The sequence below is a fragment of the Bombina bombina genome, chromosome 10 (assembly GCF_027579735.1).
Source record: "Bombina bombina isolate aBomBom1 chromosome 10, aBomBom1.pri, whole genome shotgun sequence".
NCBI lineage: Eukaryota > Metazoa > Chordata > Amphibia > Anura > Bombinatoridae > Bombina > Bombina bombina.
The window spans coordinates 17,071,580-17,088,359 of NC_069508.1; the positions used below are offsets into that span (position 1 = coordinate 17,071,580).

The window sequence follows — 16,780 nt, forward strand, 5'->3', positions numbered from 1 at the left end:
ATCATTATTCTCTGGATTGCCTTATTGTTGTTGAACCCTGCCTGTCTGACTACTCTGCCAGTTAACCCCTAAATTGCTGGATTGATATACTGCTGCTGAACTCTGCTTGTCTGACCACTCTGCCTGTTAACCCCTAAATTGCTGGATTTTCCTGTCATGTGCAAGGGATATTCCCTATCGTTCAGTCTCGACGCCGGGATAAGAAGACTACTGGCCGAGTTCGGTCTGATAGTGGAATATCCCACGAGCAACAGTCATGTCTCACAGACACCTATCACAGTCACGTCTTGCAGTCAGATCTCTCATTCACGTCTCGCAGTCTCGTCTCGATAGTTCAAAGCTGATGAGATCTCAATTTTTTTTCTTTTCTTTTCCTTTTTTTTTAAGATTTTCTTTCTTCCACACGTTAGAGGGCACTGTTTTACAAAGAATGTCTAAACAATGTTTTAAACAATTTTCTCATTTACGTTTATTATAAAATTTTCTTCGTTCTTTTTTATCTTTTTGTTTACAAGCAGGGAAGTAAGCTCAGGAGTGTGCATGTGCCAGGAACACTATATGGCAGCAGTTTTGCACAAATGTTATCCATGTGCAAGAGCACTAGAGGGCAGCACTATTTCCTGTCATGTAGTATTAATGTTATCCATATGCAAGAGCACTAGAGGGCAGCACTATTTCCTGTCATGTAGTGCAAATATTATCCATGTGCAAGAGCACTAGAGGGCAGCACTATTTCCTGTCATGTAGTACTAATGTTATCCATATGCAAGAGCACTAGAGGGCAGCACTATATCCTGTCATGTAGTACTAATGTTATCCATATGCAAGAGCACTAGAGGGCAGCACTATTTCCTGTCATGTAGTACTAATGTTATCCATATGCAAGAGCACTAGAGGGCAGCACTATTTCCTGTCATGTAGTACTAATGTTATCCATATGCAAGAGCACTAGAGGGCAGCACTATTTCCTGTCATGTAGTACTAATGTTATCCATATGCAAGAGCACTAGAGGGCAGCACTATTTCCTGTCATGTAGTACTAATGTTATCCATATGCAAGACTACTAGAGGGCAGCACTATTTCCTGTCATGTAGTACTAATGTTATCCATATGCAAGAGCACTAGAGGGCAGCACTATTTCCTGTCATGTAGTACTAATGTTATCCATATGCAAGAGCACTAGAGGGCAGCACTATTTCCTGTCATGTAGTACTAATGTTATACACTAGCAAGAGCACTAGAGGGCAGCACTATTTCCTGTCATGTAGTACTAATGTTATACACTAGCAAGAGCACAAGATGGCAGCACTATTTCCTGTCATGTAGTACTAATGTTATCCATATGCAAGAGCACTAGAGGGCAGCACTATATCCTGTCATGTAGTACTAATGTTATCCATATGCAAGAGCACTAGAGGGCAGCACTATTTCCTGTCATGTAGTACTAATGTTATCCATATGCAAGAGCACTAGAGGGCAGCACTATTTCCTACCATGTAGTACTAATGTTATCCATGTACAAGAGCACTAGAGGGCAGCACTATTTCCTGTCATGTAGTACTAATGTTATCCATATGCAAGAGCACTAGAGGGCAGCACTATTTCCTGTCATGTAGTACTAATGTTATCCATATGCAAGAGCACTAGAGGGCAGCACTATATCCTGTCATGTAGTACTAATGTTATCCATGTGCAAGAGCACTAGAGGGCAGCACTATATCCTGTCATGTAGTACTAATGTTATCCATGTGCAAGAGCACTAGAGAGCAGCACTATTTCCTGTCATGTAGTACTAATGTTATCCATATGCAAGAGCACTAGAGGGCAGCACTATTTCCTGTCATGTAGTACTAATGTTATCCATATGCAAGAGCACTAGAGGGCAGCACTATTTCCTGTCATGTAGTACTAATGTTATCCATATGCAAGACTACTAGAGGGCAGCACTGTTTCCTGTCATGTAGTACTAATGTTATCCATATGCAAGAGCACTAGAGGGCAGCACTATTTCCTGTCATGTAGTACTAATGTTATCCATATGCAAGAGCACTAGAGGGCAGCACTATATCCTGTCATGTAGTACTAATGTTATCCATGTGCAAGAGCACTAGAGGGCAGCACTATTTCCTGTCATGTAGTACTTATGTTATACATTAGCAAGAGCACTAGAGGGCAGCACTATTTCCTGTCATGTAGTACTAATGTTATCCATATGCAAGAGCACTAGAGGGCAGCACTAATTCCTGTCATGTAGTACTAATGTTATCCATATGCAAGAGCACTAGAGGGCAGCACTATTTCCTGTCATGTAGTACTAATGTTATCCATATGCAAGAGCACTAGAGGGCAGCACTATTTCCTGTCATGTAGTACTAATGTTATCCATATGCAAGAGCACTAGAGGGCAGCACTATTTCCTGTCATGTAGTACTAATGTTATCCATATGCAAGAGCACTAGAGGGCAGCACTGTTTCCTGTCATGTAGTACTAATGTTATACATTAGCAAGAGCACTAGAGGGCAGCACTATTTCCTACCATGCACTGCACCAGACACTTGCCCAGGAATCTCTCTAACAAACAAAAGCCATGGGAACAAAGCAAATTTGATAATTGGAGTAAATTGGATTTTTCAAAAACAAAAATTGTAATAGATTAAAAAAAACTTAATGCTTTAATACAAAGCTGGTAATGCCTCATTCAATGCCTCATCTGATGTTACTCTTTCTTAGCTCTGGGACAGTTTGTTGAATTCAGTATAAAGCGTTTACTGCGGAATTGGAGAAGGTCAGAGAGGGCTATCACTGGCTAGGGTTAGATTTAGATACGTTTGGTCATGACGTGAACTTACCTAAGCAAATAGGTGGTTCGCTCCATACTCCATTCTCACATTTGAGTCTTGAGTTCCCTTGAAGCACATAAAAGTTTGGGCACCGATACTGCACTTCCTCTCCTGTAGTGTACGTTTCCTTTCTCAATTGAATTATATCGCCATAATTTACTGAAGGGGCTGGGCCACATTTCTTTACTATAAATAAAACAAACCATTGAAGCATTAATGAAGCCAAAATAAAGCTCCAGAGTTTTTTTGAAAATATGAAGCAGAACGGTCAGTCTGCCCATAAACAAATCCTGATTTTCTAAGTCAAATAATTCACTGTTTTCCTGCAACACAACTGTAAAACTGGATTATATGTGCACCTTTATTAATGTAATCTGAACCATTTGTGATATACACACTAGGGTGACCACCAGACGTCCTGTTTTTAGCAGATTGTCCTGTTTTTTTTTAACACAATGTCCCTTTGTTCCCAGAACTTATTTATTTTTTATTATACAGTATTTGTGTCTATCACAGTGCTATAAGCATGAACTATCTGCAGTGAGGGATCTACACTTCTCTGCTTGCTATAAAAAGAGGATGGAGACGTTTGTGCAGCATTTTGGTGGTGTCTGATTGGGGGCTGATCTGCAGGGAGACACTAGCTGAACAATAGAGAGAGATGAAAAGCAGAGACAGAGCTGAACAGGAGAGAGAGAGAGAGTAGGGGAGAGAGAGACTAGCTGAACAATAGAGAGAGATGAAAAGCAGAGACAGAGCTGAACAGGAGAGAGAGAGAGAGAGAGAGTAGGGGAGAGAGAGACTAGCTGAACAATAGAGAGAGATGAAAAGCAGAGACAGAGCTGAACAGGAGAGAGAGAGAGTAGGGGAGAGAGAGACTAGCTGAACAGTAGAGAGAGATGAAAAGCAGAGACAGAGCTGAACAGGAGAGAGAGAGAGAGAGAGAGAGAGAGAGAGAGAGAGAGAGAGAGAGACTAGCTGAACAATAGAGAGAGATGAAAAGCAGAGACAGAGCTGAACAGGAGAGAGAGAGAGAGAGTAGGGGAGAGAGAGATTAGCTGAACAATAGAGAGAGATGAAAAGCAGAGACAGAGCTGAACAGGAGAGAGAGAGAGTAGGGGAGAGAGAGACTAGCTGAACAGTAGAGAGAGATGAAAAGCAGAGACAGAGCTGAACAGGAGAGAGAGAGAGAGAGAGAGAGAGACTAGCTGAACAATAGAGAGAGATGAAAAGCAGAGACAGAGCTGAACAGGAGAGAGAGAGAGTAGGGGAGAGAGAGACTAGCTGAACAGTAGAGAGAGATGAAAAGCAGAGACAGAGCTGAACAGGAGAGAGAGAGAGAGAGAGAGAGAGAAAGAGAGAGAGAGAGAGAGAGAGAGAGACTAGCTGAACAATAGAGAGAGATGAAAAGCAGAGACAGAGCTGAACAGGAGAGAGAGAGAGGGGAAAGAGAGACTAGATGAACAATAGAGATGAAAAGCAGAGACAGAGCTGAACAGGATAGAGAGAGAGTAAGGAAAAGAGAGAGAGAAAGAGAGAGAGAGAGATAGAGAGTAGCTGAACAACAGGGATAGATGAAAAGCAGAGACAGAGCTGAAAAGGAGAGAGAGAGAGAGAGAGAGAGAGAGAGAGTAGGGGAGAGACAGAGAGAACAAGAGTGAGAGATAGTTGGGGGGAGAGAGTAGGGAGAGAGAGAGTAGGGGAGAGAGAGTTGGGGGGGATAGAGAGTAGGGAGAGAGAAAGAGAGTAGGGGAGAGAGAGAGAAAAGAAGAGAGAGAGAGTTGGGGGGGGGAGAGAGTAGGGGATAGAGAGAGAAAAAGAGAGAGAGTTGGGGGAGAGAGAGTAGGGGGAGAGAGAGTAGGGGGAGAGAGAGAAGGAGGAGAGAGAGAGTAGGGGGAGTAAGAGAGAAGGGGGAGAGAGAAAGTTGAACAGCAGAGATATCACTCTGTGAGTTTATGTTTAGTAGCTACAAATGTACCTTATTGTGACGTGACATCGGTTGTGAATATTATATTTATATTACCAGATGTTAGGGTGTTTAAGAGGCAGAAGAAACGCAATAAAAATATAAAATAAAGAAGGCCATACATAAATAGTCTTCTGCCTAATCACCAGTTACAACTGGCAGGATGTATAGTTTATTATGCCTGGTATATATTGTTATCTGTGGGTTTTAAGCAGGTTTCATTTAAAAAGTTAATAACAGTGATAACAGTGTCTGATATTATTTTCATTCAATATTTAATTTAAAATAAATGGTTTGAAATGCAACAACCAAAACCTAGTCTAATGAATCCTTATTATCTTGAGTATGTCCCATGTCATTGATGAAGTGTCCCCTTTTCCCCCCTCAGATCTGGTCACCATAATATACACCCTCTTCTGCAAGTGTAGCACTATCTATTCAGAATTAATCACAAGGTTTAAACAGGGGCTCCATGTAAGAAGCAGTGTAAGCCCTGGCATTAGACTTGCTCGCTCAGGGTGATTGACAGGTCATTCTCTTACATGATTGGTCATGCGAGAGAAGAGGCGGGCATTACACGGAGTGTGTAACGATGCATATGGGCCAGCGGATGAACTGATCAGCTGCCTGTATGCAGTGAAGGCGTGCAGACAACTTCTTAAAGTGAAGGTAAAGTTTATTAAATTCGAATATATATCAATTAATTATTTCACCATAGAATAAGCTAATCGATAACTTTATTTTATATATATGTTTTTATTTTTCTTGTATTTATATCTATATATTTCCCTAACGTTTCAACGATAACTCCTCCCAACCTCTATTTTTGGATAATAGGTGCGGTGACGTATAAAGTGGTCCCACCCGCTCTATACGTAATATCATAAGAGTGTTCACGATGAACATTCTAAATGCGCATGCGCAAATCTGACATAGCAATCACAAATGCGCATGCGATAGTCAGCGAAACAAACGGGAACGCGCTTGTACTCAGAGATGAAGACTGTAGCGCATGCGCATAGCACCAATAGGCGGATGACGTGGGGTCACAGCTGCCTAACGGCCAGATTTTCCACTGCCTGATCTAAAAACGTGACCAGGACATAAAACCCCCCCCCAAAAAAAAGGGTTGATTTTGTGGAGCTGAAAAAAGGGAATTAAAACCAAGATTACTGGATTTATAATAAATATTTTAAAAAATCATGAATGAAACTCCTATTTATTTCTAACAAAGAATTGGATTGTGGATCAGCGTCAAGGTCACTTTAAGTTAAGAAGCTTGTCTGCATGTCAGTGAATACATGGGGGCCGATTTATCATTGTCTGTGCGACATGATACGCTGTAGCGTATCATGTTCGACAGACATCGCTGAATGCCGACAGCATATTCTGTCGGCATTTATCATTGCACAAGCAGTTCTTATGAACTGTTTGTGCAATGCCGCCCTCTGCAGATTCGGTAGCAGGGGTTGTCAATCAGCCCGATCGTATAGGATCGGGCGGATTTCAGACCGCAGCCTCAGAGGCATCGGATAAGTTATGGAACTGCTTCATAACTGCTGTTTCTGGCGAGCCTGAAGACTCGTGCGAAAACAGGGGCATCAGGGGCCATTTGGCCTTTGATAAATCGGCCCCATGGGGTCTTAGAGGAAGAGAATAGAAGACTTATAGCAGACACTGATAACTTTTGTAGATAGGTATACGCCAAGGTTTGCAGAGCACTGGAATCAGTGTCAGAACACATACATACCGAACCACGGTGGAAGGAACTTTATTGGGCCCCAAATTCATAAAACTCATAATTATTATTACTTTTATAGTGGGAACCCTAATTAATAAATGCAATATATATATAATCATCAATTACAGAGGTAAAATGTTGCCAGTTTAGCTTAAGTTGGATGTAAGACCACACCTGGACTATAAGAAGCTTTTATAGCTGGTGGAGTAGTGGCCCTCCCTGCTCTTAAAACACTCCACTCCAGGGAGCCAGAACAATATTTACAGCTTACCCAGGCTCATACACATAACATTTTCTTGAGGTTTAAGGGAGACAAAACAAAGCAAACTTGGTCTGATTTATCTTCCATTCACTACCAAACCAGGCTTTCTGCCACAATGTGCATTGGAAATCTCAGCACAATGCATGAAAACCATGTAAAACCTTGTATACATTTTTAAAAAATAGCAAACCCATGTTGTTTATGTGGCTTGGTCTGGTTTTGAATACTAAGTGCCTATATTTCATGTGGATTTCACACAGATTTTTATTTAAGATTGATTTTCAATTGGTCTGTATGTGAGAACACAAATGAGATGCATGTCCCCTGTTTGCTATATCACTAAGGGCCTTGTAAAGAATTTGATAGCTTGATTTATATATAACAGCATTGGAACCCTTTGCAGTCATCTAGATGAAAACATGTAAAATCATATTTCTGCAAGATTCTTGTTTAATAAAGAGTTATACTGTATATTTACTGTAAATATGTAACATTACAATGTTCTCCACATAGCAGAATATCTTCTGTGAATTTAAAAATAGATATTCCTATATATCTGTATATATCTATACCTATATATAATTATGTATATACAGGGATAGTTATATATTTGTGCAAAATCCATCAGATATATATTTAATATCTCTTTAAGAATAAATAGAACATATTTTGCTATGTGCAGAACATTGGATTATGAAATATCTTCTTATGTTGCGCTTTTAAATAACCCGTGATCATGGTTGCGAGATTTGTCAGTTGTATTTTTTTATTTTCTTTTACTTTTTCGGCTCCATTGACGTCCATAGGGGAATGCGATTTTGCGTTTGTGACTTCTGAAAGTCCATTTGTTACTGCAACATTACGAACGTGAAAATGCAAACGTTTTGCTTTCAATGTATAATACAAGTGCAAAAAATTACTTCCAGCGGTTTTAACGTTTCAGTGCAACGCAAACTATCACTCCACTCGTAAGCTGGCACAAAATGTTTAATGATACATAAATAAAATAAACTTTGAAATAAATGTTCCTTTTTTTTTTTTTTTGCCCTGTTTTTCCTGTAATTTAATGTAGACAATTACAGTGTTACAGAGAGGCAGAATGGTAATTGCGTGGGATGATAATTAAGGTATTTTTAGAGCACCAACAGATTCCCGCAGCACTAGAATACAAATTAAGGCCATTAACCTAATGGACACTCACATGATATGTGACCCAGATCTGTAAATACAGGTATGATAAGAAATATTTCGAGAAAAACATACATAAAAAAAAAAGATATTGGCATTTAATATGTAACAAATAGGTTGCAAAAGATGGTAGGAACATTCCGTAAAAGTTAATCCTTAACACAAATACTGGAAGTGTTGCAGGAACATCCCGTAAACCATAAAAAAAACCAAAAAAAAATGACAGTGTATGTCTAAATATTTAAGAAAGTTTTATACTACAAATAGAACTTTATATTTTGGGCATTAAGGAGAGATGCCTGTTGAGTGTTAAAAGGAGATGTGTGTTGGGTATTAAGCTGATGTGTGTTGGGTATTAAGCTGATGTGTGTTGGGTATTAAGCTGATGTGTGTTGGGTATTAAGCTGATGTGTGTTGGGTATTAAGCTGATGTGTGTTGGGTATTAAGCTGATGTGTGTTGGGTATTAAGCTGATGTGTGTTGGGTATTAAGCTGATGTGTGTTGGGTATTAAGCTGATGTGTGTTGGGTATTAAACTGATGTGTGTTGGGTATTAAGCTGATGTGTGTTGGGTATTAAGCTGATGTGTGTTGGGTATTAAACTGATGTGTGTTGGGTATTAAGCTGATGTGTGTTGGGTATTAAGCTGATGTGTGTTGGGTATTAAGCTGATGTGTGTTGGGTATTAAGCTGATGTGTGTTGGGTATTAAACTGATGTGTGTTGGGTATTAAGCTGATGTGTGTTGGGTATTAAGCTGATGTGTGTTGGGTATTAAGCTGATGTGTGTTGGGTATTAAGCTGATGTGTGTTGGGTATTAAGCTGATGTGTGTTGGGTATTAAGCTGATGTGTGTTGGGTATTAAGCTGATATGTGTTGGATGTTAAAGGACCACTAAACTCATCAGAATTGCATAGTCAATAAATGCATCATAAACAGAGAATGCAAAAGCACCTAGTTGAATTTGAACTGAGTAGTAAAGTTTTTTCTGACAAATGTCAATAACCTAGATTACGAGTTTTGCATTCGTGTTTTAACGCTGAAAAAATTGTAATTTCAGTGTTAAAACAGCACTGCAGCCATTACAAGTCTTGTCGGTATAGCTGTACCATAAGCCTTTTAGCCTGTAATGCAACGTCAGTCCCGCACACGTAAAAATTACGTATTTTCATGGGACTTCCATAGCGCAGCCATTACGAGTTTTGCAGTGAGTCTAAAAAGCTTGCGTTACACCCTATAACGACATGATCCGTACCGCCATCTGAGAGCAGTAGTTATGAGTTTTACGCAACAAAACTCTTACATAAAACTCATAACTAAAGTGTTACAAAGTATACTAAACACCCATAAACTACCTATAAATCCCTAAACCGAGGCCCTCCCGCCTCACAAATACTATTTTAAACTTATTAACCCCTAATCTGCTGCTCCTGACATCGCCGCCAATACTACATTTTATTAACCGATCATGTCTAATACAATACTTCATGCTAAAAGTAGCCACCCAAAACACACTGGGTTTGGTGTGGCAAAAGGGCAGTTTATGCGGATTAAATGAAACTGCTCAAACAATACGGATTTCCTGATAGAGAGTGAGAAATTCAGATAGTCTCTGTTACAGAGAGGATATCGGCCCAAGACCGTTAATCGAGCTCTTTTAGAGGTTACTCGTATGGATCGGGCAGTTTTGATAAGTGATAGGACCACATATAGACAAAGTAGGTTTGACTCTACAAGACCAGTTTTCTCGACAACTTTTAGCCGTCAATTCAATGAAATATGTGGTATTATTAAAAAGCATTTGCCCATAGTCTCGGCCGAGGATAGCCTAAAGGACTATATTGATCGCGGTTGCAACTTTGTGTCTTGAAAAGGTTGCACCTTAGGCAATATCCTGTCCCCCAGCCAACTGTGAAAAGTAGAAACATATACAAGCAGTTGGCTTACAGGAAAAGGTCATTTTATATGCAACTTTGGTAATTGCATTGCATGCTCTTACGTACATATGGGATACATTTTTCAATCTAGAGCTACAAACAGAGTATATCGACATGAGAGCTGCAGTACCTGCCGTAGCACTTATGTTGTTTATCTAATTGAATGTGAGAGGTGTAGGCTCCAGTACACAGGATGATATTAAAAACATCATAGTTGAATGTTCAGATTAAGCGCAACATTTCATTAATTATAATAACCAAGATGTTTCCTCTTTGAGCTGGCAAGTCATTGAGATAGTGCGCCTTAAGCAAAGAGGAGGTGACAAGAATAGACGGCTGCTCTACAGAGAGGCGTTCTGGATTTTCCAGTTACAAACAAGAAGACCACTAGGATTAAACATTGAGGGGGATGTCATTAATTTTTGGAAGCGTAGTTGAAAAATTAGATTCTAATGTTTTTTAATCACATGAGATACCGTAAAACATATAGTTTCTCTATACTAGATTGACTAAACTTAGAGATAATTGTACAGTTGATCAAACACAAATCCATATTTATGTACACCTATAGCATTATCTGCTCTTATGAATGAGCAAGTTGGTTTGTACTTATTATTCAATGGCAATTGGCCAGTATATACGTTTAATTATTTATTGAGGCATATGCTGAGAAATATAAACAGTTTTAGATCTTCATGTATAGAAATATATATTCTTGGTGATTATTAAATATTGTTCTATATTATCTAGCTGTTAGCAAGCATGCTCACATTGAAAAATGTTTCCTTTAAGGTATAAATGTATGGGATGTTCTGGTAGTTCATATGGAATCACATAATACAATGACATATGTCAATTTAACGGATCAGTAGCACCTTACATAAATCTATCACCCCTGTTTTATACCTAATATGATTGGATTTAATCCATGGGGTAAATTTGCATAGAAGTATACAATCTAGAAAGTGTTTTACATTATCTAAGAGTTAACAAAAATGCCCATACTGAAAAATGTTTTCTTCAAGGTATAAATTCATGGGATGCGCTAATAATATATATGGAATCATATGATGTAATGACATATGTAAATTTAACGGATGGGATCAGTAGCACTTTTCACAAATTTAACAATACTGTTTTATATCTAATATGTTTAGATGGCAATCCATGAGTTAAATTTCCCAAGCAGTTCCAATTAGAGCAATTAACGGATTAGCAAATAAGATTTCATCTTAACCTATAGCCATTTCGGCTATTATGTATTTAAAGAGGGCTGTTACAAGGTTTTTTTATGTCTATGAATAAGGCCAGGGGGCCGAAACGTGTAAGACGTATCAAGGACTAAGCTGACATTAATCCCTGGATTTTAAGATTTTTTGTATCAATAAAATGACTTTTAATCAAAGCGCTATTTGTCTTGACTCGCTGGTGTTCTATGGTTTTTGCATTTTATTAACCCCTATTCCGCCGCTCCCCGACATCGCCGCCACTATGCTAAAGTTATTAATCCCTATTCCCCCGCACCCCAACATCGCCCACACTATAATAAATCTATTAACCACTATTCCGCTGCTCCCCGCCACCGCCGCCACTATAATAAACCTATTAACCCCTAAACCGAAAGCCCCCCACAATGAAATATACTAAAATTAAACTATTAACCCCTAAACCGAAAGCCCCCTACATTGCAATAAACTAATTTAAACTAGTAACCCCTAAACCTAACACTCCCCTAACTTTATATTAAAATTACAATTTCCCTATCTTAAATTAAATTAAAACTTACCTGTCAAATTAAAACAAAACTAAGTTTAAACTAAAATTAAACTAACTACCAATAAAAGAAAACTAAAATACACATTAAAAAAATCCTAACACTACTATAAAAATTACAAAATATCTAATTACAAAAAAGAAAAAATACTAAATTAAAAAAGTAACAAACACTAAATTACGAAAAATAACAAACGAAATGATCAAAAATAAAAAATAATTACACCTAATCTAATAGCCCTATAAAATAGAAAAGCCCAACCAAAATAAAAAAAAAAACCCTAGCCTACAATAAACTACCAATAGCCCTTAAAAGAGCCTTTTGTAGGGCATTATCCTAAGTTAAACAGCTCTTTTACCTGTAAAAACCCCCACAAAGACCCCCCAACAGTAAAACCCACCACCCTACCAACCCCCAAAATAAAAAATCCTAACTCTAACAAAAACCTAAGCTACCCATTGCCCTGAAAAGGGCATTTGTATGGGCATTGCCCTTAAAAGGGCATTTAGCTCTTTTGCATTGCACTGAAAAGGGCATTTAGCTATTTTAAGAAAAGCCCAAACCATAAACTAAAAAAAACCCCCACCTTAAAAAGTTTAAAAAAAACCTAACACTAACCCCTCTTTAGGTACTCACAGTTGTTGAAGTCCCGCTTGAACGATCCTCATCCCGGTGGCTCCATCTTCATCCAGACGGCACCTTCATCCTGATGGCTCAATCTTCATCCATTGCGGTACCGGCATCTTCTTCATCCCTGCGGAGGCGGAGCGGTGATGCACGGAGGCGGAGGTCCAGGCGAAGGTCCACGTCGGAGGTCCAGGCGAAGGTCCAAGGCAGAGGTCCAGGCGGACGTGCAAGGTGGAGGTCCATCGATCGGACGTGGAGGTCCTCTTCATGCGAATGTCCGCCACACACTGAGGATTGAAATGCAAGGTACCCCTTTTATACTGGGGGTACCGTTGCATTCCTATTGGCTGAAATATTTGAATCAGCCAATAGGAATTAGGGCTGCTAAAATCCTATTGGCTGTTCAAATCAGCCAATAGGATTAAAGCAGCTCTCATTCTATTGGCTGATTCGAATCAGCTAATAGAATGAAAGCTGCTTAAATCCTATTGGAGCCGCCGGGATGAAGATCGATCAAGCGGGACTTCAACAACTGTGAGGACCTAAAGAGGGGTTAGTGTTAGGTTTTTTAAAACTGTTTAAGGTGTTTTTTTTTTTTTAGTTTATGGCTTTTTCAGGGCAATGTGTAGATTAGGTTTTTTAGATAGATTTTTTTATTTTGTGGGTTTGAGGGGGTGGGGGTTTGTAATGTTAGTGGGTCTTTGTATATTTTTTTCAGGTAAAAGAGCTGTTTAACTCAGGGCAATGCACGACAAAAGACCCTTTTAAGAGGCCAAAAAAAGACGATTTTAAGGGCCCTTGGTAGTTTATTCTACATTAGGTTTCTTTTATTTTGGGGTGTTTTTTTTTTTAAATTTATTAGAATAGGAATAATTGTTATTATTTTGGATAATTTGTTTGTTATTTTTTGTAATGGTAGGTTTTTTATTTTTTGTAATTTTAGTGTTTTTTTTATTTTTTTGTAATGTTAGATTTTAGTTTAAGGCAGCCTAGGTTTTATTTCACAGGTAAGTTTGTATTTATTTTAAGTAGGTAGTTAGTAAATAGTTAATTACTATTTACTAACTAGTCTACCAAGTTAAAATAAAAACAAACTTACCTATGGAATAAAAATAAAACCTAAGCTAGCTACAATAAAACTATTAGTTATATTGTAGCTAGCTTGGGTTTTATTTCACAGGTAAGTAAGTATTTAGTTTTAAATAGGTATTGTTTAGTTAATAATTATAACTTTAATTTAGGTCTATTTTAATTATGTTAAAGTTAGGGGGTGTTAGGTTTAGGGTTAAGGTTAGGGTTAGGGGTTAATAGTTTAATTTAGGTTGTTGCAATGTGGGGGGCTGGTGGTTTAGGGGTTAATAGGCTTATTTAGTGGTAGTGATGTGGGAGGCCAGAGGTTTAGGGGTTAATAGCTTTATTTATTGGCGGCGATGTCGGGGAGCGGCGGAATAGGGGTTAATAGATTTATTATAGTGTGGGCGATGTTGGGGTGTGATGGAATGGGGTTAATAACTTTAGTATAGTGGCAGCGATATTGGGAGCGGCACATTAGGGGTCAATAGATTTATTTAGGTGGTGGCGATATCGTGAGCGCCAGATTAGGGGTTATTAACTTTATTTAGGTGTCAGCGATGTCGGGGGCAGCAGATTAGGGGTGTTTAGACGTAGGGTTTATGTTAGGGTGTTACGTTTATAATTAACTTTTTTTTCCCTATAGACATCAATGAGACTGTGTTACAGAGCTTTTTATTCTGTGATCGCAGGTGTTAAGTGTTTTTCTAACCCGCTCTCCCCATTGATCTCTAGGGGAAAGCGTTCATGAGCACGTCAAAACAGCGCTTGTATTTTGTGCGGTATGGAGCTCAACGCAACCATATCGCATGCACAAGCCGGCTGTTTCAAAACTTGTAATGGCTGCGCTATAGAGGGTGAAATAACACAACTTTTGTTGCGTTCGTTAAAAACCCTATAGCACGCATAACTCGTAATCTACCTGAGTGTTAGTTATATTTTTCTTCCCAATGCATCATGTGACAGCCATCAACCAATCACAAAATGCATATACATATATCCTGTGAATCTTGCACATGCTTAGTAGGAGCTAGTGCCCCAGAAAGTGTGCATATATAAAGATTGTGCCTATTTAGATAATGGAAGTGTATGGGAAAGTTGTTTAAAATAGTTTGCTCTGGGGGTTGTCTGGGCAGCCACCGAACATGGCCGCAATATCAGTAGCTCAAGGAGATACCTAAGATATCTGCTGAATATCAACGGTTTACAGCGACTTTCCTATCTGTGAAAACTAGATTTAAGTATCTCATCTACTCCTTCGATAAATAATTGAATCTGTTGTGTAAGTGATCCCTGTGCACCAATCCGGACCGCTGAGATCTGTTGCGGCGGCCAACACCAAAGATCTTGGCACCCCCCAGATATCTGTATAGGGCAGTAGTGTAACTGCTTCAAATAATATTCAAAAGGTGCAACTCTGCAAGGTTATTACTTCTGAGTCTAGACTGCTGGAGGAGATAATAATGGAGGCAGTCGCATGATGGGAGGCAACAGTGACCGAGTCGATCACCAGATATTTTAGAGAGCTGGAGCATGACTTATTGGCAATCCTATTTCAATACAAGGTCTCGGCCACTTCACCCTTTAGAAAGTGTAAACAAGATATCGGAACAGAGATGGACCCTGAGATGACCTGTAAGGAGAAGATTGACTCACGCAAATGACCGACATCTGGGCAAACTAAATCTCCATACTTTTGTGCCACTTCTAATACCCCCACAGACGGACCGAAAAGACATATCAACAAAAACCTCCATACTCTCAACTACACCAACTCAGAAATTGTGGCAAGCGGATACTACCACTTTCATGGAGATTCTACCGCAACTAAGACTATGTCAGGATGCCAGGAATCAGACTGAGACGAGAAGTGCAAAAATAATCACACTTTTATTAATAGCAAAAAATAATAAAAAGTCCACAAGTCAAATAACAAGCCAGGAATCAAAACCAGAGCTGGTAGTCAGACGAGCTGAGTCAGGAGTCAAAGCGAATAGTCAGATGAGTCAAGTCAGGAGCCAAAGCGAGTAGCCAGACGAGCCTGAATCAGGAACAAAGAGAACAACAGAGTCAGGAACAAGCCAGGGATCAGGAACCAGGAGGGATGTCAGACAGCCAGGTAATACACAGGAGCTCTCACAAACAGGTCTGAGACAACGCAAGGGCAAAGCATACTGAACAGAGGCCCTTAAATAATAAGTGATGACATCACAATTCTGAGACTGCATCCTGTCTCACACGGATGATGTACACCAGTCTGGCCATAAAAGGAAGTGCAGTAAATGAGAAACATCACACAGTATGCACCAGAGTCAGCAAGAGAGGTGAGTAAAATGGCTGCCAGCAGCACATGGCAAACAAAACAGGGAAAAAACCCTGACAGACTAGCAGTGGGAGCCCGACTAGCCATGACGCTCCTACAGGAATGTCCGGTCATGATCCCTTGAACAGCTTTACTGATACAGTAAGGAATAATTCTACTTCTGTGTGAGGTCTATCTTGCAACAGTTTGACATCTACATACTATAAACATAGCAGAATGTTTGTCAATCCCTCTCCAAATGTGGCTCTTCTCAGATCCGGTTCGGAGAGATCACACCGACTAGATTTGGAATGGAAACGAACCGATGTTTTTATGGGTGCAATAACAATCACAGTGAGAATCGGCGTGGGATAATTGTGAGACTTCTAGAGAGGCCCTTGGTAGCTCTCCTTTGCAAGTATCAAAGTATAATGCCGAGGTCTTACATTGGGTGAACACGCAAGTCATAATTCTATGGTTCCTATTTTGTATTGCCATATTTAAACATATATTTGCTTATAGCTTTAGTAGATGATTATTCAACTGAGTTTTTCAGAAAATGTTTTTTATGTGTATATATATTCTTTGGAGACTACTATGTAATAATATTTGTATGAGTTTATTCTGTATCAAATACCCAGATTCTAAACTACATTGCTGGTCAAATAGCAGTTTCATACCATGAGGTTTATCCCCCAACCACCTTAATACTCTCCTCAGGATAAGTTGATTGGGGTCTGGTGTTGTTGTGTTGCCTGCGGCCGGGGCAACATGGCTCTGTCATAATATATTTGGCATATGTACTAGACCTTTCTGTATCACACTACTGTATATGAATATCTCAAAATAAGGTGGACATGAAAGTGTTATAACGAGTACCTATCTTTCCATCCTAATATGCTATTCTAAGAGTCATAGGTTTCATATTACTTTTCATGTGGACCTATTCGTGCCAGTCTTACAACTACTACTTGAGAAAATAAATGCTATTCATATATATAAGATAAGAAACTCTCAGCCCATCAACTGTACTGATCTATTAGTTCCCTCAATTGTCATTAAACAATGGA

At 39.2% G+C, this 16,780-nt stretch overlaps 1 protein-coding gene across 1 annotated transcript in view; it reads right to left on the reverse strand.

The window, feature by feature from the left end:
* Nucleotides 1-16,780, reverse strand: part of LOC128641196 (uncharacterized) — a 287,350-nt gene that overhangs the window by 103,966 nt on the left and 166,604 nt on the right. Inside the window, exon 22 of the mRNA XM_053693763.1 lies at nt 2,852-3,028. Within this exon, the coding sequence (XP_053549738.1) occupies nt 2,852-3,028 (177 nt within the window). The remainder of the gene's footprint in view (nt 1-2,851; nt 3,029-16,780) is intronic.